Genomic DNA, 23750 nt, shown 5'->3' with positions numbered 1-23750 from the left:
GAAGGACATCAGAGCAGAGAGTGAATATTTGGATTGGATTCGACTCAGATTTTTAGATTGAACGAGAGTGAAGGATCTACGACATACGACTTCAGGGTTTGGATTGGGAGATGAGCTGAAATAGGATGAGCCGAAATGGAATGAGAAATGAAGATATGATACGAGGAACAAATTCAAGAACAAGAACGAGAGCGATATGAGTGTATGAATCATTACGGTACGGAACGAAACAGACGCATCGAAACAACAAAGAGTAGGAATAGGCATACTTGATCAACGAACGAGGAAACGAAGAACAGCTTAGCAACGAAATACCATATTTGCAGACGGAAGGACGGAAGATATATACGATAAGGAGAGGAGAAAGGAAAAGAAGAACCGTAGAAGAGTAGGAAACTAGGAGCATACGTAGGGCATCTGTTGAAAATTTGTGATCTTTTTGGAGGGGCAATAGGAAGATTTGATTGCAACTCTGCGGAACTGCCGAACGCAATTTTGGAACTACGCCGAGGAAAGGTGCGCAAAGAGAAGAAATATATATTGATATTGGATTTGGAGAGAATTCGAGCAGACGGGTGAAGAAACGAACAAACGGCTGGAAGGAAATAAGCTGCGGAGTTATATCGTGGAATTTTGCAGAGTCACATTGTGACAGGGCTATCGAGAGGGATCACTGCGGAACTTCATTCTCGTACTGAAGATATTGCGAGATATTCACCCATCTGCCCATCTACAATTTACATACGCCATACGGTCACCTCATAACTACCTACCTATACCTATTACGAGACCGCATATTCGACTCCTCGATCTCGACCGTCAACCAACTTTCCTCCCACACTTAACACACCCGAATTTAGAAAAGATGAGCACCTCTCTCGAAGCCAAGATAGTAGTGCTAGGCGCCCAAGGCGTAGGCAAAACATCACTCCTTCTTCGATATATAAAAAATCAATTCAATCCGAAAACTACGACGTCGACCGTGGGGGCGAGTTTTCTGACAAAGAGAGTGGTGGATGCCGAGAGTGATACAGTTGTGAGATTACAGATTTGGGATACGGCGGGGCAGGAAAGATTTAGGTATGTACTTGGTGTGGAAATTTCTTGGGGCGAGGGGAGGTTGTGTGTGTGAGGAGAAGTTGACGGGAAAGATGGGTGAACGGGGGAGAGGGGGGTGTCACATATTGAGAAATGGGGATAAGAACAAGAACAATACAAATACAAGATGTCATGCTAACGACTTAATTCCTAATCTATAGATCCATATCCCGCCTTTACTACCGCGGGGCAAATGCTTGTATCCTCTGCTACAGCATCACATCCCAAACCTCATTCACCGAAATGTCCGTCTGGCTTACCGAACTCCGTCGCAATCTTCCTGCGGATATCATCCTCCATGTCGTAGGTACCAAAGCTGATCTCGTTGCTAAAGATCCTAGTGCAAGAGAAGTTCCATTCGAGAGATGCATTGCATATGTAGCCGAAAACGTCACATCTATTTTAGGCAGCACACCACCTGCTACAGCTTTAGGAGAACGTGGTTTCGGCAGTTGGGGCGGCGCCGGAGGTGGAGTGTGGGGATCTGGTGGTCAAGGCACGATGGGGATAGAAGGTGCACGATCGCCTTCTAGTAAGAGAAGTTCTGGATTCTGGGGTATGGAAGTGGGATGGGATTGTTGTCATGAAGTTAGTGCGGAGAGTGGAGAGGGCGTGGAAGAGGTTTTTAGAGTTATCACGAGAAAACTTGTGGAACAGAATAACAAGATGAAAGAACAACTTTTGAGTGCGGTAGCGACTCCCGGTACGCCTGGTATGGGGAATGATGGGATGGGGATAGAGGGGCAAACAGGATATTTTGATGGGATCATGAGGCCTGGGGGAAGTTTTAGAGTGGGAAGAGGAGACAGGAGGAGTTGGTTGCTGGGGCTAACAGGGGGGACGCCGCTTGGGGGGAGTGATGCTGGGACGGGAGTGCGGATTGGGAGTACATATGGAAATGGGAATGCGGATGGGAGGGAGAGGAGGGATGAAGAGAGGGGTGAGGGGGGTGAGGTTCAGAGAAGGGGGAGATGTTGTTGAGATAAGGAAGACTCTATTTTATAAGAAGAGAGTGCGGTGGAGCTTCTAGAGATTCTGTTGAAAGATGGGTGGCTCGATTGACTACTATATCACGAAAAAGCACTTCTTCACCCGGATCTTTTGTCATCAGATACTAGGCAAGGAGGAGCAAAGAAAGAATGGTGCATATAAATCATTCTTCGCCTCTTTTGATAGTAGCCTGGTCGCCATAACCGAGATTCGAAATTCCACTTCAGAGGATTGGATATCGATATTGGATAGTTGACTCCGAGGTTCGAAAGAAAGTGAGCTCGAAACAGAGAAAGGGAGAAGAATGAGTGAGTGAGAGATGGAGAGAGAAAGAGAGTTGATACCCTTTTTATTTATTACTTTATTTTTCTTCTTGATGTTATGATTTTTGGTTTGTTTCTGCTTTCGGTTTTCATTCGGGGCATTTGTATTTTGTGTCTATATAAGGGGTGAGGGGGTTGATTTGAATTCATGTGATAGACTAGGGGCGGATGGGTAAGAGGTCAATAAGAGGTGGGCGGGAGAGTTGTGATGATAGGGAAATGAATGCACGCATACATACATACGAGGCGTTTTTTGTTTTGTTTTGTTCTTTGCATCAGTAGGGAGGGTGTTCATTTTGGGGGATGGAGTGGCTTTTGGGTAGGGGAGATATACATTGAGGGGTCGGGATGGTTAGGATCGGGTAGATACTTATATCAGATTAATAGTAGGAGAATATGATGGAGAAGTATCTGGTGTGGTGTGGTGTAGCGGGTTAGAAAGGAGGGAGTGTGAATGAGGAATAGATATTTACCTACCTAGTCTATCTAAGTAATAAGTAAGATAGGATGGAATGAGATAGGATATGTAGAATACATGAATTACATATGGATTATTGATTGCTAGTACATTGCTTGCATTGTGTGCATGCGTACTTTCTTACAATCCAGATCTTCAGAAATGAAATACCATATATTCGGAGCGTGGAATAGATGTGCACATGAATATAAATATGAATAAATATATATATATATACAAGCAAACAAACATATTTGCAAAAAAGCATGTAACGAGATAGCAAGACAAGAAATGGCGACACATGTGTAAATTTGTAACTTTGTATTCAGTTGTGCCCCATCATCGATCGCTATTCAAACTCCTTCACTCCTTCCCGATACGATGTGGAATAATAATAATGATAATGATAATGGTGGTGGTGACGTCGAACGATAGAAATATGAAACAATGCGTTCGTAAATGCTGGACCGCAAGCAAGTCCCCAGATTCTTCCTTGAATTCCTTTCCTTTCCTTTTCTGCCTTTCCTCTAGTTTCCTTTCCTTCCCGCGCCCTTTCTTCTTCCTTCTTTTGAATCCCCTGGGATGAAAGAAAGAAAGAAAGAAAGAGATGTGTGACTATGTGCGACTATGGCTATGTATAAGTATGTAAATAAAAGAAATTAATAAATGAAGAATCCCCCCTTCCTCCTCCTCAAGCCAAGCCAAGCTCCGCTCAAGCTCAAGCTTCCAAAACAACCACCCTCTCACTCCTCCTATGTTGATGCCCCGTTCCCAACTCCGTCCTCGGCTTCCCACTCAACATTTTCCCCCCCTGTTCCTCCCAACCCTGCTGTCCCAGCAGCGGACTCCCACGACTGCCATTCATCATCGCTTCCACTCTCTCCTTGCTACTCATCAAGCCCCCCGAACTAGCTATTCCCGCACCCCATTGTTCTTCGACTCCGGGGACCACGACCAATGTCGGCGTGGAAGGTTTGGAAGTTTGTTTTACTTTGATGTCGCTATGGATACCAATTTCCATCCTATTTCCGTTCCCCGAGTTCCCCAAACTTCCACTTCCGCTTTGTCCTTTCGACGAAGAGGATGATGATGAGGGTGAAGAGAGCACACCCCCGCGAAAACTCAACTCCGTTACACTTTCCAGCGGCGAGCCTTTCTTCGCATTTACATCCTCCCCCGTGATGAATTTTTTCCCACTCCCCCCGGAAACAGGACTTCGAATCCCGGAGCCGGGAGCGGGAGAGTTCTCGCGATTGCGTTTCGATACCGTACCGCTAGTTTTAATCGGGATGAGTAATTGACGCTGTTGTCTCGAGACGGAGATTTGTCGCGCGATGGAAACGCCGGCGGCGGATTCGAGACGTTTTTGTTCGGGGTCTCGCGTGCGGGAGTGGGGAACGGAGAGGGATTCTGGGTCGTCGTCGAATTGGAGGGAGAGGAGGGAGGGGGTGATGGAGGAGGTGGATTCTTGTTTTTGGTGGGTGGAGGAGTCGGGGAGGGGGGAGATGGTGGAGGTGGTGCGTGGGGGGTGGGGAGAGGCGGGAAGGGGGATTTTTCGTGGGGAGGAGATCGAGGTGGTGGTTGATGATGACATGGGAGATTTTTGGAGTGAGGGACGAGGTGACATGAGGGATGCACTGGAGGATGATTGTTGGATTGAGGGTCTAGGTCTAGGTCTCAGACCTTGATCTTCGGATGTGGGAGATTTGAGGATAGGACGAGGTGCATTTTCTGATGATCGAGTGGTGGTATTGAAAGCTGAAATAATTGGTCGTGGACCAGGAGTAGATTTAACGGAGATTTTTGTTTCTTTACCCTTTTGAGGAGATTGAATGTGTGTTGGTGATGCTTTCCTCGAACCTCTCTCTCTCACTTTTTCATGCTCAAGCATTATGGGTATTGTGTTTGTGGTGAAACCACCCGGTACACTTGAGAATGATGAAGTAGAATTTGATGACGATACCGTGCTAGCTTCACTAGTCGTCGATCCCGATATCGAGGATGGGGCTCCGTGATTTTGTTTCTTGGAGTTGATCATCTGCCACGTTGGTTCTCTTTCCTCAAACCTTGATTTGGTTGCTGTTAATTGCGAAGTGGCATATAAATCTTCTCTTTCTTGACCATTAATGGAACGTGCATCGGCTTCTGATTCTTCGGCGGACGATGGAGATAAAAGTTGAGATTCGTCTGGTGACCAAGTACGTGCTGATTGGAGTTGAGGTCTTGATCTTGGAGAACTCGATGATGATCTTGCTGATTGTTTGCGTGGTTTCTGAGTAGATGTACTTGATGAAGAATCGTTGTGTTCATGTCCACGCCAACTAGTGGAGGTTTCGTCATCAATCACAAGATTGGCGTGGAGATCATTATCTAAACCTGGAGCGAATGAAGGTCTAGAGGGAGATAGGGCGGCGGGTGAGGTGTTGGATCTATTTAGCGACGACTTTTCTCTTGTTGGTGAGCTTTCACGATTGCCTTGTCTTGAGGGTGTGTTTGGAAAGAGAGAGAATGATGGGCTGTTGTGATTTGGTTGTGGTGAGGTAGCCCTACGTTTGGTGAGTGCTCTTGTACGAGCCTCAAGTTCTGCTTCCTGATTCAAGTTGTTAGTGTGGTTCAAGTATGATAGAAAGAATATCAAACCTTATTCGCAAGTGCTTCTTCAACACTCTTGAGTCTATCAAGTGTTGCTTGGCGTCTTTGAAGTAATGAGGAGGTGGTAGTGGAAGGGTTTTGTAAAATGTCCCCAAACATAACACTATACCTTTCCATCTGTACCGAAGGAAGTGCAAGGTCAAGTTTTGGTCCTTCGGGTGATACTTTAGGGTATGATCGTAGAACTTCAACTCCAATAGGACCTTGAACACGAATATCTGGAGTTCCTGCTCGAATACTTGTTGAGGTTGAAGATTGGAAGGAAGGTTGTAAACCCGGCGTCGTTGGTGCCGTTTGCGATCTTTTCATGTCAGGTTTCTTACCAGTTTTACTAGAAGTTGAACGACCACGAGATCTACCAGTACGTTTAGTCTCTGGTGAGGAAGGATCACTCGTTGGGATTTCTTGTTGTGATTCTGGTTTCAGTTGATAGAATGATGCAGGTGTCTTTTCCTTCTTACTTCCAAATAAGCCAAACCACTTCCGACCTTTCTTTTGCTTCGGAGCAACAATAGAATCGGCATAATGAGACATGTCGTCCATTGGATCCAGAGTACGGACTGGTTCCATGCCGAGAGATTGTTGACCTTGTTGCCAGTTTTCTGGTGGGTGTGAAGGACTTCCAAGTGCCATACCAATCTCAAGTTCACTAACGTTAGGTTGAGCAGTCCTACTTGTCTTGATAGAATCAGGACTGTAGGGTCGTGGTGAAGGTGCAAGCATTTGGGGCACAGCTGGTACAACTGGTGAAGGTGGGGGTCGAGTAGAAGGTAAAGGAAAGTTATAAAACGTAGGTCCGTCTATTCCATGTGCCGTCAAAGGGTTGAAAAATAGATCATCCCGTGTTTCTCTCTTGACAGTATGAGCCCTCTTGGGAAAATTTCCTGTCGATTTTTTTGTTCCACCTGAAGTTGATGGTCTCTGTGGAAGTTTAAGCCGGTCTTCGCGACCAAGTTCGAATTTTTGGAATGTATTCTTATCAATATCCCTGGCCTGTGCATCATCTGTAACGTGAAGTGAAGCACTAGAGGCTGTTGCATCTCGACCTCTAAAACGAGACATCACCGACTTCGACCTAGTTATATTTTTCGACATAGTGTATAACCCTGGGTCTGAGCCTGAACTTTCGTGCCTTTTTGAACCGATAAAATGGGTCTACTCGAGTGTTTTTGTTGACAATGATGAAATGTGATGTGACTGATGTAAATGGTGAAACGAGTATATTGAACGAATATATTTCTTAAAGGAGTGGACAGGTAACACCAGGAGACCCTTGAATCGCGAGAACAAATCGCGGAGAAGCAGATAAATAGAAAGAGTGGAATACTCTTTACCAGAGAGAGAAATCGACAAGAGATCGAAGATATGACAAAGAAGAGGAGAAAAGTATAACAAAAATGATCAAGGAAAATGGTTACATGACTTATCTGTTAGTTGCATCGCACATCTCCTTCAGCCCTGTAAGTGAAAGCAGGCAAGAAGAGATGGGGTACTTCGGGATATTGTAATTGTTTGATGTAAATGGGACGTTTAATTTGGAGATTTAGAGAGAGGACAAGGGGAAGGGGTTGATTCTGGACAAGGCGAGGCCAAGCGAGTGGGGGGGTTCACAATGACCTTACAAGTAGTATAATAATCATAAAAAGCTGTCAATTTGTGTGTAGCCAACCTTGACGTAGCACATTTAATCAGCTATCTAGGATGAGTAAAGGCCTTCAGGTGGCTTATTGAATGTTAGGATTCCTACAACGATTTGAGCCCTTTTAGACATGGGATGAGATTGCCCAGCTGTTGAGTCTAGATGTCTAGATGATTTGCTCCTAAATTCCTGGTGGATTGTGATTTGGAGCAGGGAAGATTTTCCGTTCCGTACCAAATGATTGTTTTGACTGGCACTGGGAATTTACTACAGATATTGTTCTGGAAGGAAATTGGATTTCAAGATGTTTGGGATATCCAAAACCCAAAATGTGGTTGTGTGGTAATATAAGGTTGCTATTTTGACATGCATCCCTAATGTTCTTACATCCGGTGTGTTATACACATTGATATAAAATTGGCCGTTGGCATTGGGTAGAATGTGGTTGAAAAATATATAGTAACCTTTGTCTTCCTTGTTCATTGAGGCCTTGAGGATGCTGGCAGTGAAGACAAGCGAATGAGATCGCGTATCAGAATCCCAGAGATTAGAACCAGGTTTGTTGTGGAGATGCATTAATCTTACAATCCTCGTTGTGATCCAATGATAAGATGAAGATATAATTGCCAAAATTGTTATGAAGAGGGGTCTTTCATGTGGGAAGCTCGAATGAGATGAAGCGGCTCCATAGGTAAGGCAGTCTGCAAATGTATATATGAAAGAAATTGAATGTTTAAGACGCGACCTATGATGGCGTTCGTCTCTTGGAATTGGGGTTGTTCGAATAGTTAGATCTTCTGGATTTGGCCATTTGGACATCGAACCGTTTGGTCATTTTAGTCCTCGCATCTAATACCTCTTCTAATGAAACGGCGAAGAACCCGTTGCCTATCTACCTAGTACCCCATCGTCATACAGACTAGGCAAGGTACAGCTATCCAAGTACAATCTGTACTTAAATCTCCGCTGACCTCGCGGTAACATCAGCTCTGCATTTCCGTAGTCCACACGGTAGGAGCCAGGAATATTAGGAAGGAGATTGTTCTTGAGGCAACGATCATCACAAGCATTTCATGGATATGATCTCCATGTTTACTGGGCATCTTGGAATACCTAGTATTAGAGTCTCTCGAGGGTCTGTCTCGCCTACCTCCTTCATCGCATGAATTTGCGATGAGACGAAACAATCGAGAAGTCCAAGCAAGCAAGCAAGCCCTAGACCTTGCCTTTACCAAGACCTTCCTTTCTTGAAAACATCTCGATGATCATTTGGTCCATTTCTAGTTTCTAGAATTTCCGTCGCATTCATAATTTTTCCTAAATTACTTTTACACACAAGTCTTTGACAAAATGAGGTTATCCATAGTACAAAGATTTAAGCTCACAAACAAGCAAATCACATCCTCGTATGTATCAATCACAGGTCAACAACCATTCCGTAAGATCTACAATATCCAAGAGCCAGTAGCCAGTAGCCAGGGTTTTCGAACAACGTAGCAACCGGTATATGTTCGCAAAGATGCGATCTGGGGGCGCGGCTCCTGCAGACCAACAACGATAAAAGTAAAGGTAATTTCCAGGCGCCGAAGAGGGGAATGCTGTTGTGTTGTCTATGATTGATAGGCTTGGTGAAGCCAGCTGAAAATTGGACTCTCCTGACCAAATTGTATAGCAACGATGTTATATCACATTGTCTCCTTTTCCAAGACCGACGCAGTTTTTACATTTATACATTCTTACATTATCCCACTCAATACGAGAATCAAGACAAAAGCTTCATTGAGAAGATATCAGCGAGTCTCCACCTCCAAAGCCTCGAACCCGGTGATTTGATGAATCTCTGATGACGAAGCAAATTCTCCCCGATGGAAGGAATGCCTTTTCGTGAAAAAGATTTTGGGAAATAATGGTGGGCAAGCCTGGCAAGCCTATCAACCAAGCGGGTTTCAAAAAGATCTGCGACGATAAGATGTGACTTTCGAGGGTTTGGGGAGAATCGTATGATGTGTGCTGATCTTGGAGGGGTTGTGTTGTGTACTGGTTGTATTTAGATTGGGGTAAAGATTTTCTGTAGATACCTTGGTGTGTCTGGACTCGGGCTCCAAGAAGTATTTGCACGAAAGTTATTATGAAGAAAATTGTACAATATAATCCCAAGTATCTGGACCGACAATTCTCATGAAATCCTCCATGTCGCCGTAGATTTGCCACGATCCGGAAACGGGTTTGGAAATCCAGAAATGAGGTCTCATAAATTAATAGCAATTTTAAAGATATCAAAATCCACAATGTACACGACGACCACCGTTTTGTATACGCGTGACTGTGCCAAATTTATATGTATATATCTCGGAGAATTTGACAATGGACCGAAAAGGTGAAATGAGAGAAAGTGTATTAATTGGTTCGTCGATATGAAGGTTGATGAAGTAAAATCTTAATTCGGCTCTTCGGAATCGGGGTTCCTCTTTGAGATCAGTTTCGATTTGTTGTGTCGAGAGGAAAGACTACCCTTTGATCTGTGATGGCGCCAATGTTGAAGATATAAGGTTCACCGTTCATGTGTTATCCAAAACCATTCAATTTCCCTCCGCTGGGGACTCTTCTTTATGAAGGGAATGGAGTCGATTGCCACGTACAAGTATGATGCTTGGATTGAGTCCGTAGTTATGAATCATCGATACTCCATCTGCCATCTCACGATGCATGTCTTGCTCACCGGCGGAACATTCCATTGAAGACTTGGGGATGAGTGTAAGTCAGTGAGCTTGAGGACTTGAGGTTGATTGTAAGTCAGTGAGCGTGAAGACTTGTGAATGTTCTTGAGCCGAGCATGGCATGCGGGATACCTGCCGATGCTGCATCTGTTGCTCTATTCAGATGACTGCTGAAACTTATGCATAACATAGCATTCATTGCATTGCTCAGAGATCAGAGCCGTTCTTCCATCTCGTTGGATGTAATGTAGCTATGCGTAGCTACAGCTCCCGTTACATTACTCGTCGTAAGATTACATATCACTGCTTCCAAGTTTGACAAAAGCTTCAGATGCTCTTCGTCTTATTATACGTTACATCGACCGGGACATAAGTAAAGCAGCCATACATTCACAATCGAGATCCTTCAGGAGAGCTTCACACAAAATAAGCCTCATCGATTTCGTCACTGCTATGCTTTATTTTGCTTTGACAGCGGGATGTGTCGTTTAATGGGGATATGATATTCGGTCATGGTTGTTTAGATCTTGAGGGGCGATACTAGGCAAGATACCTAGCTAGCAAAGAGTGTTGAACTGTCAGATTGAATTGAATGTATTGTTATACTCCCGTCTCCTGCTGCATTCAAAGTAATATATCATCTATCTCTCTAAGTACGTAGTGATCCTTCCTCACTCACCGTCCCTATTCTCTTCTCTCTTCCATATTCCAATCATCTTGCAATAGCAAGAACAACACAACAACCACAACCATAATCACTTCCACAACCACAACTACCATCAAAAACAAAAAAAAACAAAAACAAAAACAAAAACAAAAAGGTACCACTTTATATGATTGCATCCATTCATCTCTCAAGACTTTCTTCTTCACACACCGCAAACAACAACTCATCCATTTCAACCAACCCCACCAAAAGCCAGCCATCAAACTAAACAAGCGAGGTATATCACCTACGACCTACCTTCACGTTACTCTACAGAAACATAAACTGGATCCAACCACCATCAAAATTTATCACCAACTCATCTTCCCACTACCTCGATCAATATCCGGTGATATCCAAATCATCGCAAGAATTTAACGAAAGAATCTTCTCATCAACAAATCTAACTCTCTGAAAGATGTCGTGGCAGGGTATGTTGAATCTTTTCCTCTTGAAATGGTGGAGCTGAGGGTGCTGTTACCCCTCCTTGGAACCCCTCTATGTCTTTGGAATCCTGTGGGAAAGAAGCATTTACTGATGATTCTCAATAGCTTATATCGACTCAAGGTACGAAATCCATCATACAAACCACGAGAACAAATAAAAGCGAATAGGAAACTGATGGGAATAATAGTCTTTGCGGAAGCGGACATGTTGAGAAGGGAGCTATTTACAATTTGGAGGGAACCTCTTGCTGGGCCACCAGTCCTGATTTCCAGGTACGGTTTTACCTTTTCTCGATATCACATCTATCCCGCTTTCGAACCCATTTCATATATACATCTGCGAGGCTACTTTTGGGCATTGGCAGATGGGTTTATGATCAGAAAATGCGGATAGAGCACACGTATACAAAATCTCACTCAGATATCAGGCGCTGACATAAATCATGTAGATCACCCCTGAAGAGATGACTGAGGTCAAAAAGGGACTTGATGGTAAAACCGATAGTCTATATGCAAATGGTTTACACATTGCAGGCGAGAGATATGTTCTCACAAAGGTGGAGGATGATAATAAGGTGCTCTATGCCAGAAAGGTATGTTTCTCTTTTCATAGATTATCTCAGCCTTGTCTATCATCATCTCCAAACTCGCAACAATTTTTCCACAACCACAATATACGACATGTTCAAATACATCCTCATCAAATCAATACACGGAATCTCTACTAATATTCAACTCTCCAAAATTTAGGGCAAAGATGGACTCGTCATCGGTAAAACCGTTCAAGCAATCATCGTAGCCCGATACGTCGACCCAATGATCGCCGGAAACACCGCAGAGACTGTTCAAAAATTGGTCGATTATCTCGTTAAAGTTGGCTACTAAATATCCTATCCTGCTAAATATTAAACAATGGATTTTCTCATCTGCCGAATTTTTTCTGCGATTTTTGTTTGTCTTTCTTGATCTCTTGCTAAGTTGGTGATGACGATGATGAAGATGATGATGATGATGTTATGATGGATGGATGTTTGGAGATGAGACTAGGGGGTTGCAGATTGGAAGGTAGATGAATGGAGAATCAGTGGATGGAGTGATGAGTGAGAGTGATGGATGATAGTGAGAGTGATGGATGATGGGTGATGGGTGAGGGGTGAGGGGGAATATGGGAGGAAAGTAAAGATACTAAATCTTCTTTTCATGAATGAAGTATATGAATGGATAATGAGTGGATGATTCATATACAAATGAAATTATTCTAAAATCAATTACTATACATTATCTTCTTATCTATTTATCTATCTCGTCGTTCTTTATTAATGTAGTTGGGTGGTATGTGATTGTACGAATGGTTGATTTGGTATATGGAAGGAGAGGAGGGGGAGGAGAGAAGTGAGTGTGGAATCTTGGGGTTTGTGTAGGCGATTGTAGATTCTTGGGGATGGAAGATGGGAGTAGGGGGTGAGTGATTGAGTGAGTAGATGGATAAGTAAGTGAGTGAGTGAGTGAGTAATGGATAAGTAAGTGAGTGAGTGAGTGAGTGGGTGAGTAATGAATAGGGGGTGAGTAGATGGATAAGTAAAAAAGTAAATGGGGAAAGGCGAGAGTGAATAAGTGAGAATTTGATAGGTAGTAGGTAGGTAGGTAGCTAGTTTTCTATGTATTGATATATTGATTTATTGATTTACTACTTTCTTATGTTATTTTGTATTGTAATGTTAGAATTTTGTAATGTTAGAATATCAAATGATTATGTTTTCTGTGTTGGAGGGAAGAGAGATGGAGGGGAGGAGAGGAGGGAGAGGGAGAGGATATTGGGGGTGTAGAGAGAGGGGGAGACGGGTAGTATAGGAGTGTAGCGAGAAAGGTAGCATGAGTGATTCCTTAATATTCCTTTTTATTATTATTAATTTTTACTGATGTTGACATTTCAATATTTTGAGAGTTTAGTATTAAATGTTTATATGTATGTGTATATGTGTATATGTGTATATGTGTATATGTGTATATGTGTATATGTGTATATGTGTATATGTGTATATGTGTATATGTTGTTTGTGATATATAATGTGATGTGTGATATGATGTGATACAATATAATATTACTAATTTAATGATACTTTTGAGTATTTCTTAGTTGGTGTGTAGGTATAGTATTGCTGGCTATTTGGCTAGTGAGAGGGTGAGGGGAGGGAGAGGGGGAGAGAGGGAGAGAGGGAGAGGGAGAATGGGGATGAGAACGGTGATGTGGATGATGAAAGGGGCTGAATGAGAGGATGAGGAAGATGGTGGATAAGAGGGATTGGTTAAAGGAATTGGGAAAAGGGAGAGGAAGAATGATGAAGAAGGGAGACTGTGGGTGAGGATCGAGGGGCTAAGAGGAAGAGGAAGTGGTTAAAAGGAATTAAATGAGAGGAATTGGTTGAGAGGAACTGGCCAGTGAGAGGAATCAGTTAAGAAGATGAGGATGAGGTTGTAGATGAGGATAAGGTTGAGAATAAAGAAGCTGATTAGAACGAAATGGCTAAAGGGAAATGATATAGGAGGTTGTGGATGTGGATGAATTGGTTAAGAGGATGAAGAAGTGGCTAAGAGGATGAGGTTGGAGATGAAGATAAACAAGAGATATTGGCTAAATAGAGCTGGTCAAAAGAAAGAAGAATTGGCTAAGAAGAAGAGGAAGAATGATAAAGGAGGGAGGTTGAGAATGAATCAAGGAGATTGTAGATGACGATGATTGATGATGATAATGATATGAATAAGGGAGGTTATGGATAATTCTCGATGTAGTAAGGAGGATAGAGTGAGATGACTGGTTTTCTGTATAGTAGTAAGAAAGGAAGGAGAGGGGAGAGAGGAAGAAATGGATGTATCTCTTTTTTATTCTTTGATTTTGATATTGATATTGATATTGATATTGATATCTGGGCTTCATTTCCCCCTTTTCCTTTCCTTTTCTTTCCGCTTTACTCTTCCTAAGGCTTTGACGAGTTTCTCTCTGAGTATTCCCTTTGAATGAATGGATTTCTGGATTTCTGGATTTCTATAACATTATGAGGTTGTGAGATTGTGAAGTGAGGGTGTGAGGTTGATGATCTGATTTTTGATAATTTGATCTAATATAATACTGTATGATATTGATAAATGGAATGAGATGGAATGGGATATTTATAAGTGAATTGGATTTAGGTTTAGATTTAGATTGTTGATAGCTATTGAGTATTGAGTATTGAGTATTGAGTATTGAGTATTGAGTATTGAGTATTGAGTATAAGTATGAGTAAAAGTATTGAGTATTAACTATCAAATAGTTATTGAATAGCAAATACTTATGATAAGAGTAACTAATCTATTTGAGGTATTGAGGCGAGTAAGATTTGGGGGATTGGAGTTAGAAATGGAGTTAGAAATGGAGTTAGAAATAGAAATAGAATTAGAATTAGAAATAAGAACAAAAACAAAGGACTTTGAGAGGCAAGGATAGAAAATACAAAGGTGGAAGAAAGAAAGAAAGAAAGAAAGAAAGAAGTAAAGGGGGATGAAGAGGATGAGAGGGGATGAAGAATTTCGAGGGAAGAGAGTGAAAGGTTGAAAGGAGGGGAGGAGAAAATGTGGTGATATACAAGGAGAAGATAGGGCAAAAATGAAAGGATATAATGAGAGAGAGTTGAGTTTGGAAGAAGAAAGAAATGGGGAAGGGTATTGGAAGGGGGAGAGAAAAGGAAAAGGAAAGAATGATACAAAAAGGGAAGAAGGGTAGTGTAGAGAAAGATAGGGGAGTAGATTTAGGGTTTAAGAGAGAGGATTGAGGTAGGTTAAGGTATAGATGAAGTGTATATAAGAGAGTATATAAGAGAGTATAAGAGAATATCTAAAAGAGTATTTAAAAGAGACTATCAAGAAATCTACCCTTTAAAAACAAAAATCGAGATAAAAAGTAATAAAGGTATAACAAGAGTAGGTATGGCAAAAGTAAACATTCAAGAATAGACATTCAAGAGTAAACACTCAAAAATGAACACTCAAAAACAAACACTCAAGAGGAAATTTAGTAACAAGTTTCAAAAAAGAAAACAGATTCATATCCAATATATAAAAGCTCAAGAGATCCAGAAATGAAGAAATTAATCCCCCCCTAAGAAAAACTCAAGAATAAGAACCTAAGAACCCAAGAACCTAAGAACCTAAGAACCTAAGAACTCAAAAAACCAAAAAGAATAAAAAAGAAAAAGGAAACGAGATCGAGATCGAGATCGAGGACGAGAGGTAAATTAATAATTCTCATTTTTCTGTTTATCTAGAGAGATAGTTGATTAGATATATTTGTATTTGTATTTGTATCTATATTTATGTTTGTAGACATGTGAAATATAAAGATGAAGTAGATGAAATAAACAAAGCAAATAAAGCAAATAAAGTAAACGAAAAAGAGTTGATAGATTAAGTAGTATATATATTTAGAGATTGAACATAAGATGAAGGGTAGAAGTTAGATGGAGGGTAGAAGTTAGATGGAGGGTAGAAGTTAAATAGAGAATAGAAATTAAAAGTTAGATAGAAAAATAGAAATTAGATGCAGGGCTGAAAAGAGAAAGAAGGAGATGAATATGAAAGGGGGGAGAGAGAAGTAGAAAGGGATTCGCTTCGCTTGGTTTCGCTTCGTTTTCTAAGATGGTGAGATGGTGAGATTGTAGGTGGAGGTGGAGGAGATTGTGAGATTATGATCACAGATACTAGATGCTAGATGAAGGTTGTAGTAGGAGGAGAAGAAGATAATAGTATGAGAAGATAATAATAATAGAAAGAGATAGAGGAGATAGTAGACGATGAAGATAGTAGTAAAGAAAGATTAAGGAGATGGAGGGGATGGATTAAATAAAAGTCATGGAGATGATACGATATAATACAACACCACACAACAACTCTAACAATAACAACAATATCAAAACCAGACTGAGTATTATTATGTTCATTATAAGTTATGTAGGATCTCCATCGCTATCTATCTGTCTCTCTGTTCCTCTGCCTCTTTATCTATCAAGAACTCTGTATGCATGCATACAGATGTATTCTACGAATTTAAGAAAGGATCTCAATGCGACTTCTGTTTCATCATCTCCCTTTCTTCCCTTCCTCTTTAACCCATTAAACGCCCATAACATGCCTAAACACATAAAGCTTCGCTCGCTATCAGAAACACAATAGAACATGATAGAATGACTAGCCATAAAGAACTTCCATCATCTTGATTGTACCATGTGCATCTCTAATCATCAAACACATTCCGCAATCTCATCATCTCTTTCATCAAACATTACAACTTCCTTCTTCCCTTCCCACACCACATCATAACATCCACCCTCCCCTAACTTCTCATCTCACTCCACATAAATGGAACGATAACCACACACGCCTTCCAAAAAACCTCCATACTCTGTTCTATCGCCAACGGAGCCTTCCAAATCCCCTTGACCCCTCCCATAATATCTCCCATCAAGATCCAAATCGCTAGCACTGCCACTGAAAAAAAGTGATAAATCAATACTAACGGTTGTCTAATAATTCCCGCCAATAATCCTGCAGGACCTTCTATACAATTTCCACCTCGTTTGAAATAATGAAAACATCCTTTTTGCAATGCCTTGAGTTGTGGATCGTTAGCTGCGAAAAGTGCATAGAGAGCTTGAGCGAGGATATTGATGATAGAGGAAAGAGATTTGCGACGCCAGTGAAATTCTTTCATAGCTTTACTTATAGCGACCGTGTCGTTTAGATTGGGGATATTGGAGGGAGAAAGTAAAGAGGATAAGAGAACAACATCATTGAAGGCTACAGTCATGCCACCACCAGTTAAGGGATGGCGCATATTCATTGCGTCACCAAGGAGGAGAACTCCTTTTTGAGTTTGGGTCGAGGGAGGTAGAAAACTATTTGGCATGCTGCGGGGAATTTTTCCATCTTCGAGGGCTTTGAGAAAACAGGGTCGAACTTGTGGTGGTAAGACTGGGAGGACGACAGCATGGATATAATTTCGTACGCCACCTGCAGCGGCAGATGCAGCGGGGATGTTGTCGGGAATATCGATTAGAGCGCGAGTTTCGTGAGTGCCGATTTGATAGAGGAGGACTGGGGAGACGTCTGAGAGGACCACGATTCCATGATTGGGAGCTGGCATGGGACAATCTATTAATTCTAGAGCGTAGAATTTACTTTTGACCACTGGGGTTTTGTTGATGTATTGCTTGCGGAATTTGGAGGCATATCCATCTGCGATGATTGTGAGATGACCAAAATAACAATCTGCTTCTTTTTCGCCCGTGGTTGGATTTGTAGTTCGTGTGTGGACCCCTAGGACTTGAGTTGAGCTGTGTCCACCGGTTATGGTTTCCGTAACTTCTGTTTCGACAATTGTGATATTGGGTTGACTCGCGCAAGCTTTCCTTAATTGCGAGATAAATCTTCCATGATGAAAACTTCTTCCCTCTGGCCTGGTACTCGTTTCATTCTCGGATCCTCTAAACCCTCCTTCTTGTGCCGCGCCGGCATTTGGTGGATAAGGTATGGAGACGGGTGTACCATGATATATAACTTCATATCCTTTCACCCTTATCGAATCAATCCCTTCTAAACAATGTGCGAGTCCAAGTTTTTCGAGAGCGGAAACACCACCCGGTTGGAGAAGTTCGCCGACTATACGATCAGGTTCTTTAAGCCAACGTTCGAGAAGAATCACACTGCGACCTTGTTGGGCAAGTGCATAAGCTATTGCGCAACCGAATATACCCGCGCCGACTACGACTACATCTGCTTCGTGGTAAACGCGACGTCTTTCTTCGTTTGCGGATTGTATGGTGTAAGGTTTTGACATTTTGGATTTGGGGGTTGGTATGTGTGAGGATGTTGTAGAGAAGTAGACAAGTAGATAGGTATGAGAGTATGTAGGTGGTGAGTAAGGTGTGCAGATATAATGTCTGCTATAAGAGGAAGAGAAGGAAGGAAGGAAGGTATGACAGCAATTCTTCGTATATGACTCTTGAGTGTGAATCAATCAATCAATTAATCATATGAGTGAATGAGCGAGTGATGGATGTTAAGAATCAACATATAACATATCCCGTCATTAATTGTCGGTATAAAAAAGGGACTTCCAAAAATCAAAATGGTATGGGTATGTACTAGGTATGTGTCAATAAAAACAATGAACAATGAATGATATCAAACAAGCAAGCAATGAGCTGATTTCTCTCTCTCTCTCTCACTCTTTTTGGATACCCCAAGTATCCGTCAGGGTCAAGATGAACTGATAGATGATGAGTGTATTTCCATAAAATCTTACGATCGAAATTCCCACCCTAGCCTTCTCTGTTCTTTGATTTCTAGACTTCTCTAGCCCATGGAGGGCGGTACCTGGGTAGATTATTGTCATATGAAAGATCAAAATTATGGTTATTACTGCACCCCCTGGTAAAAATCCAATGTGGCGGTAGGGGATTTCTATGTCCCGGGATGGAAGATGATTGGATGAGATTTCCAATGGATGATGATGATTAAGCTATCTTGGCTTGGCATCGGTGAAAAGTTTCTACAGGAAGGTGTCTTGGGATATCACGTGGGAGTATCTATGATTGAGGGAGCGAGGGAGTGCTTTGGATCGGAAGAGGAAGAGTGGAAGAGTGGAAGAGTGGAAGAGTGGAAGAGTGGAAGAGTGGAAGAGTGGAAGAGTGGAAGAGTGGAAGAGTGGAAGAGTGAAGAGTGAAGGTTTCTCAAGTGAAGTGGCTCAAGTAAAGTGGCTCAAGTCACGAGTGAAAAACTGAAAAGAGGGATTACATAAACATCTTCCAGAAGAAATCTTTCAAGCACTAGTACGGATATGCAGGGAATGGAAAAAAGGGGTAAAAGTTGGGAAAGATGCTAGGGATGTGATTGGATCATGATGGATTTTCAGGTACGAACACGAAGAAGTGAGAAGTGTGAAGTGTGAAGTGTGAAGTGAAGTGTGAAGTGTGAAGTGTGAAGTGTGATGATGACTTGAAGAGGTGATTGTGCGATATCTAGGTCTCATTGAACTTAGGTAATCGATACTTGATGGACTCGTAGGATTCATTTCATATCCCGGACAACCAATCATCAATCAAATATCTGGTATCTGTTTCAAACACCAGCTCATTCATCACTTCATCACTCATCAAAATCATCCCACCGAGCCCATCCCATCCCATTCATCGCCATCTCAAATCCCGATAACACGACAGATCACACTCCGCACGATCCACGCAAGCCGTACCACCAATTCACGTGACACGTCCTCCCAAAACGGTCGAACAAATATCAATCGTCTCTCTCCTTTACCCAATCAGGTAAGAGCCGTACCCTACACCTTACCGGGAGTTTTCCCTTCCGATAACCAATTGTGGTTCGACAGGCAAATGGAAAGGATCCATATTAAAATAAACAATTGATCAATTGATCGATCAATCAATCTAATCTCATTCTCTACCCTGACACACCTCTACTTTACTACTTCAATATCCTCCTTCTTTTTCTTCCTTCTGGCTACACCAACAATTCCTTTCAATCTTTTGATTTCCTTCGTTCTTCCATAGCTAAATTCGCAGCTATGGACATCTTATCAAATTCAACCATCTCTGCAACTCCCGAAACCTTCTTAGGTATTTATGATGAGTTGAGTAAATACAATGTTCATCTCAACATATTTGAAAGACTCTGGGCGGTAAGTTTCTCTTTGCCTTTCCTTTCCATTGATGTATCTTCAATCTTCTCCAAAATACACTTACTAATTCTTCAATAGAGTTGGTATGCCTACATGCAAAATGATGTCCTCGCCACCGGTATCATGAGTTTTGTGATGCATGAAGTCTTTTACTTTGGTCGAAGTCTTCCTTGGATTATCATCGATCAAATTCCTTATTTCAACAAATACAAGATTCAAGGGGTAAGACACTTCCAATTTCTCTCGTCACATATACAGAAACATCAACATCAATATCTTCAACCCAACAGTCACTAACTACTCCTCTCCAGAATAAAATCCCTACTGCCGCCGAACAATGGACATGTACAAAACTCGTTCTCCTCTCCCATTTCACCGTCGAACTTCCTCAAATTTACCTCTTCCACCCAATGGCAAAATACTTTGGAATGGGTACCGATGTTCCTTTCCCATCTCTCTTCACCATTGCCTATCAAGTCGCCATCTTTTTCGTTCTAGAAGACACCTGGCATTATTGGATGCATCGCGCCATGCATTACGGATGGCTCTACAAGAAAATCCACAAAATTCATCATCAATACTCTGCACCCTTTGGTCTCGCTGCTGAATACGCATCGCCAATCGAAGTTATGGTTCTTGGTCTCGGCACTGTCGGATCTCCAATTCTCTGGGTTATGCTCACTGGAAACCTTCACATTTTGACTATGTATATTTGGATCGTGTGCAGACTCTTCCAAGCAATTGATGCTCACAGTGGATACGAATTCCCTTGGTCATTACATCATTTCTTGCCTTTCTGGGCTGGTGCTGAACATCACGACACTCATCATGAGAAGTTTATCGGAAATTACGCAAGTAGTTTCAGATGGTGGGATTATGTTTTGGATACCGAGAGTGGACCTGAAGCTGCCAAGAGAAGAAGAGAGAGAAAGATGGAGAAGGAAGCAAAGATTGCAAAGAAGGCTCTGTAAATGTTTACTTCGCCTTATCTCAGCCCCAGACGAATGGGAAAGTGAAGGCTGTACATATCAAGTCATAGGTCACTTCAATGGGCTCATTTGATTCTGGGAAATAGGAATTATCCATCTAGGTTGTGGATGCACGTCCATCCGGATGGATGAACAGAAAAAATAGATGACTACGAGAGATGATAGATGAGAGATTCACAAAGTTATATTCTGGTAATAAGGGTATGGTTTTTGTAGATTTCCGCGAATTTACCGGAAATGCAATCACTGTTCAGAGATGTGCATACATGTAATGCAGGCGTTGGGTTAGGAGAAGAGGAGAGGGGGAGATGTATGAAATTCTTCTTCTTTCGTTTTTATCGATTACATACATACTTATACCTAATTAATACTTTTTTATGGAACATTCTTAATGAATCCACTGAAATGCATACTTTGATCATCTTTTAAGTGAAGGAGGGAAGGGAATGGAAGAAGCCCTCCCAAAAACGCCCAATACACTGTGTATCATATCATATAGTATGTATGTATATTAATACAATAAACATGAAAAACTCTCTTCCTGCCCTTTCTTACAGCCATTCATTCATCTTTACCTCGGGTTGTTCTTTTCGTGGTGTGATGTGATGTGATGTGGTGAAATGTGGTGAAAAGCTCTTTATATATATGTATGTATGTATGTACAGATATACATACGATTCCCACCTTGGCTTTTTATTTATCCTTGTATGTCAACCAGCCATCAACCAGCTATTTATGCACCCATTATCTATCTATCAAACGACCACTTTGCCCACCCACCCAATCTCAAATCAAATCGCAACTTGGATCTCAAGGCTTTTCTAATCATCTCACAACCCCATCGCATCCCATCCCAAGACCTCACCTCCTCCTCCAAACCCCCATCCCCCACCCCCCTCTCAGCACCGCCAATCCCCACGCCATCCCCAAGCTATCCCACATGACATTTAATTTACTCCCTCCCACCTCCTGCCACGCAATCGGCTGTTCAGAAACTTTGATTCCTTTTCCTCTTGCATCTCCCACCCCCGGCGCACTCTCAGCCAACATGAGCATTTCGACGTCGAAAATCCAGCCTTCGGCATGCATGTATGGGATGATGTGGGGGAGGGCCGCGCGGGTGAAGAGTTTGAATCCGCACTGCGTGTCGCGGATGCGGGAGGTGGCGGGGGTGTGAGGAGACGGAGGAGGAGGTGGAAGGAATGCATGAGGGTGTTGCGGAGGGCGGAGCGCTATTGGGGGAGGGGTGTTAGTTTTGTTTTGTTTTGGGAGAGGGGGAGTTTAATGGATGGATGAATGGGGAGGGTAGGAAGGGCATGGATAGAAGTAGGAAATAGAGTATGGTGAAGAGAAGAAAAGAAAAGAAAAGAAAAGAAAACATAAAGTGTTTTCCTCCTGCTATGCTACCAATTTCCGCCCAATGGAGTGTGATGTGAAAAAAAAGAGGAAATCAAAGAGAGAAAAACATACCTTAACAACCGCTTCACTTCCCACCAACCAAGCTCTACTTCCCACCGCTACACCTCTCCCCTCCTCATCCACCACCTCCTTAACCCCCTTTACAAGCTTCCCCAAATCCGCAAACCGACTCGCTCCATCCGCATCCGCAAACACCGCATATTCCCCCCTCACATGTCTCATGCCATGTGTGACCGCGCCCCCCTTCCCCCGATTCTCCTCCAACGTCACAATCCTCAAAACATCATGCAAGCCATTCTTCCGCGAAAACTCCAACGCGATCTCCACCGTGCCATCGCGACTCCCATCATTCACCAATAGAATCTCATACCCCGTACCCGTCCCTTTTCCTTTCGCCACACGTCCGTATGTCGTATCGAGAAACGACAGCGCTTCTTCCAACATGCCTATCAAGCGTTCTTCCTCATTGTATGCCGGCACCACCAGACTCATCTCTAGAGTTGCCGGCTCGATGACCCCAGTGCGGATGTTATTTTGCGAGGGGGAACCACTCTTTGAAACTGAGGCTTCGCGATGCGCAACCCAGGAATCGTACCAACAGGTTAGAGGTTTGGTTTCGGTGGTGCCAGAGGGAGTGGTGGTTGTGTATGTTTTTTCGGATGGGTAGGGAGCTCTGGGGACGGGCGCGACGAGGAGGAGGAGGGCGTATATCTGATGGGTAGAGTATTAGCAAGATTTCCAAACTTTTGAAGTAGAAAAATTCCAATTCCCATCCATCGCAGAAGATAAATCTCTCTCTGAGAATCAGAATCATAATCCCTCCCCAGCCAATCCCCCAAAAGAAAAGAAAGATAAACTCACACAACCCAACCCTAAACCCACCAACCCGATCAAAATCAACCCTAATATGTGCGTCGGCGTATCCCTCACCATCTCCCACACTCCCCCCAATATCTGCACTGGAAGTTCCAGTAACCCCTCCATATCGAAGTCTAAGTAGAGCAGCAAGAATCCTCCGTCTCCCTTTCTGTTCCCTTCCTCCCTTAATCGAATCCTCGAAATGCGCTGGGAATTCCGCAGTACAAGTAATCAAGCAAGCAATCAATCAATCAATCAATCAATCAATCAATCAATCAATCAATCGAATCGCAAAAGCTATTCGTTCGTCCACTTTCTTGCGCGAAACCCAGACTTCTTCTCTTCTTTGCTCCAATGGATTTACTTTCCGTCTTTCTTCTCGTCTTCAATAGCTCAATTCATCGGCGCCCTATCCGTCCAGCTATCTGACTAGCCGTGTATATTCCTCACAATCACAATCGCAATCGCAATCGCAATCGCAATCCCCCAAACTATCCAACGTCCCCTCCACTCCCAAATCCGGCTCCCGGTTGAAAAAGGAAGTACGTACGTGTGAACAAAAAAGAAAAAGAAATAGTAAATCAAGACCGAAGAGAACCAAATCAGATGTATCAATCAATCAATCAATCAATCAATGAATCAATGAATTAAATCTATCCTCTCACTCTCTTTCTCTCTCTGTCCTCTTCAAGAGTTTAATAAATCTTCAAACGCACATAAGAACA

At 42.5% G+C, this 23750-nt stretch overlaps 6 protein-coding genes across 6 annotated transcripts; 3 read left to right on the top strand and 3 right to left on the bottom strand.

The window, feature by feature from the left end:
• Positions 1-865: 865 nt before the first annotated feature.
• Bfra_001071 (putative ras-like gtp-binding protein) lies at positions 866-2344 on the top strand (the record flags this gene model as incomplete). Its single annotated transcript, XM_037331511.1, has 3 exons — positions 866-1080; positions 1260-2052; positions 2144-2344. 3 exons carry the CDS (start codon positions 866-868, stop codon positions 2342-2344), a joined length of 1209 nt encoding a protein of 402 aa, XP_037197844.1.
• A 1242-nt stretch (positions 2345-3586) lies between these two features.
• Bfra_001070 (uncharacterized protein) lies at positions 3587-6615 on the bottom strand (the record flags this gene model as incomplete). The annotated part of the gene is made up of 2 exons (XM_037331510.1): positions 3587-5458; positions 5509-6615. 2 exons carry the CDS (start codon positions 6613-6615, stop codon positions 3587-3589), a joined length of 2979 nt encoding a protein of 992 aa, XP_037197843.1.
• Positions 6616-11000: 4385 nt separating this feature from the next.
• Bfra_001069 (putative profilin protein) lies at positions 11001-11913 on the top strand (the record flags this gene model as incomplete). Its single annotated transcript, XM_037331509.1, has 5 exons — positions 11001-11013; positions 11134-11149; positions 11217-11301; positions 11478-11621; positions 11779-11913. The coding sequence occupies 5 exons, from the start codon at positions 11001-11003 to the stop codon at positions 11911-11913; spliced, it is 393 nt and encodes a 130-aa protein (XP_037197842.1).
• A 4480-nt stretch (positions 11914-16393) lies between these two features.
• Positions 16394-17896, bottom strand: Bfra_001068 (putative squalene monooxygenase protein; the record flags this gene model as incomplete). The annotated part of the gene is made up of 1 exon (XM_037331508.1): positions 16394-17896. The coding sequence occupies one exon, from the start codon at positions 17894-17896 to the stop codon at positions 16394-16396; it is 1503 nt and encodes a 500-aa protein (XP_037197841.1).
• Positions 17897-19631: 1735 nt separating this feature from the next.
• Bfra_001067 (putative c-4 methyl sterol oxidase protein) lies at positions 19632-20730 on the top strand (the record flags this gene model as incomplete). The annotated part of the gene is made up of 3 exons (XM_037331507.1): positions 19632-19759; positions 19838-19981; positions 20071-20730. Exons 1-3 carry the CDS (start codon positions 19646-19648, stop codon positions 20728-20730), a joined length of 918 nt encoding a protein of 305 aa, XP_037197840.1. The 5' UTR covers positions 19632-19645.
• A 965-nt stretch (positions 20731-21695) lies between these two features.
• Bfra_001066 (putative glycosyltransferase family 2 protein) lies at positions 21696-23151 on the bottom strand (the record flags this gene model as incomplete). The annotated part of the gene is made up of 3 exons (XM_037331506.1): positions 21696-21980; positions 22219-22878; positions 23029-23151. 3 exons carry the CDS (start codon positions 23149-23151, stop codon positions 21696-21698), a joined length of 1068 nt encoding a protein of 355 aa, XP_037197839.1.
• Positions 23152-23750: the final 599 nt, after the last annotated feature.

The sequence above is a fragment of the Botrytis fragariae genome (genome assembly GCF_013461495.1).
Source record: "Botrytis fragariae strain BVB16 chromosome Unknown tig00000001, whole genome shotgun sequence".
NCBI lineage: Eukaryota > Fungi > Ascomycota > Leotiomycetes > Helotiales > Sclerotiniaceae > Botrytis > Botrytis fragariae.
This window is presented reverse-complemented; position numbering and strand designations above follow the sequence as displayed.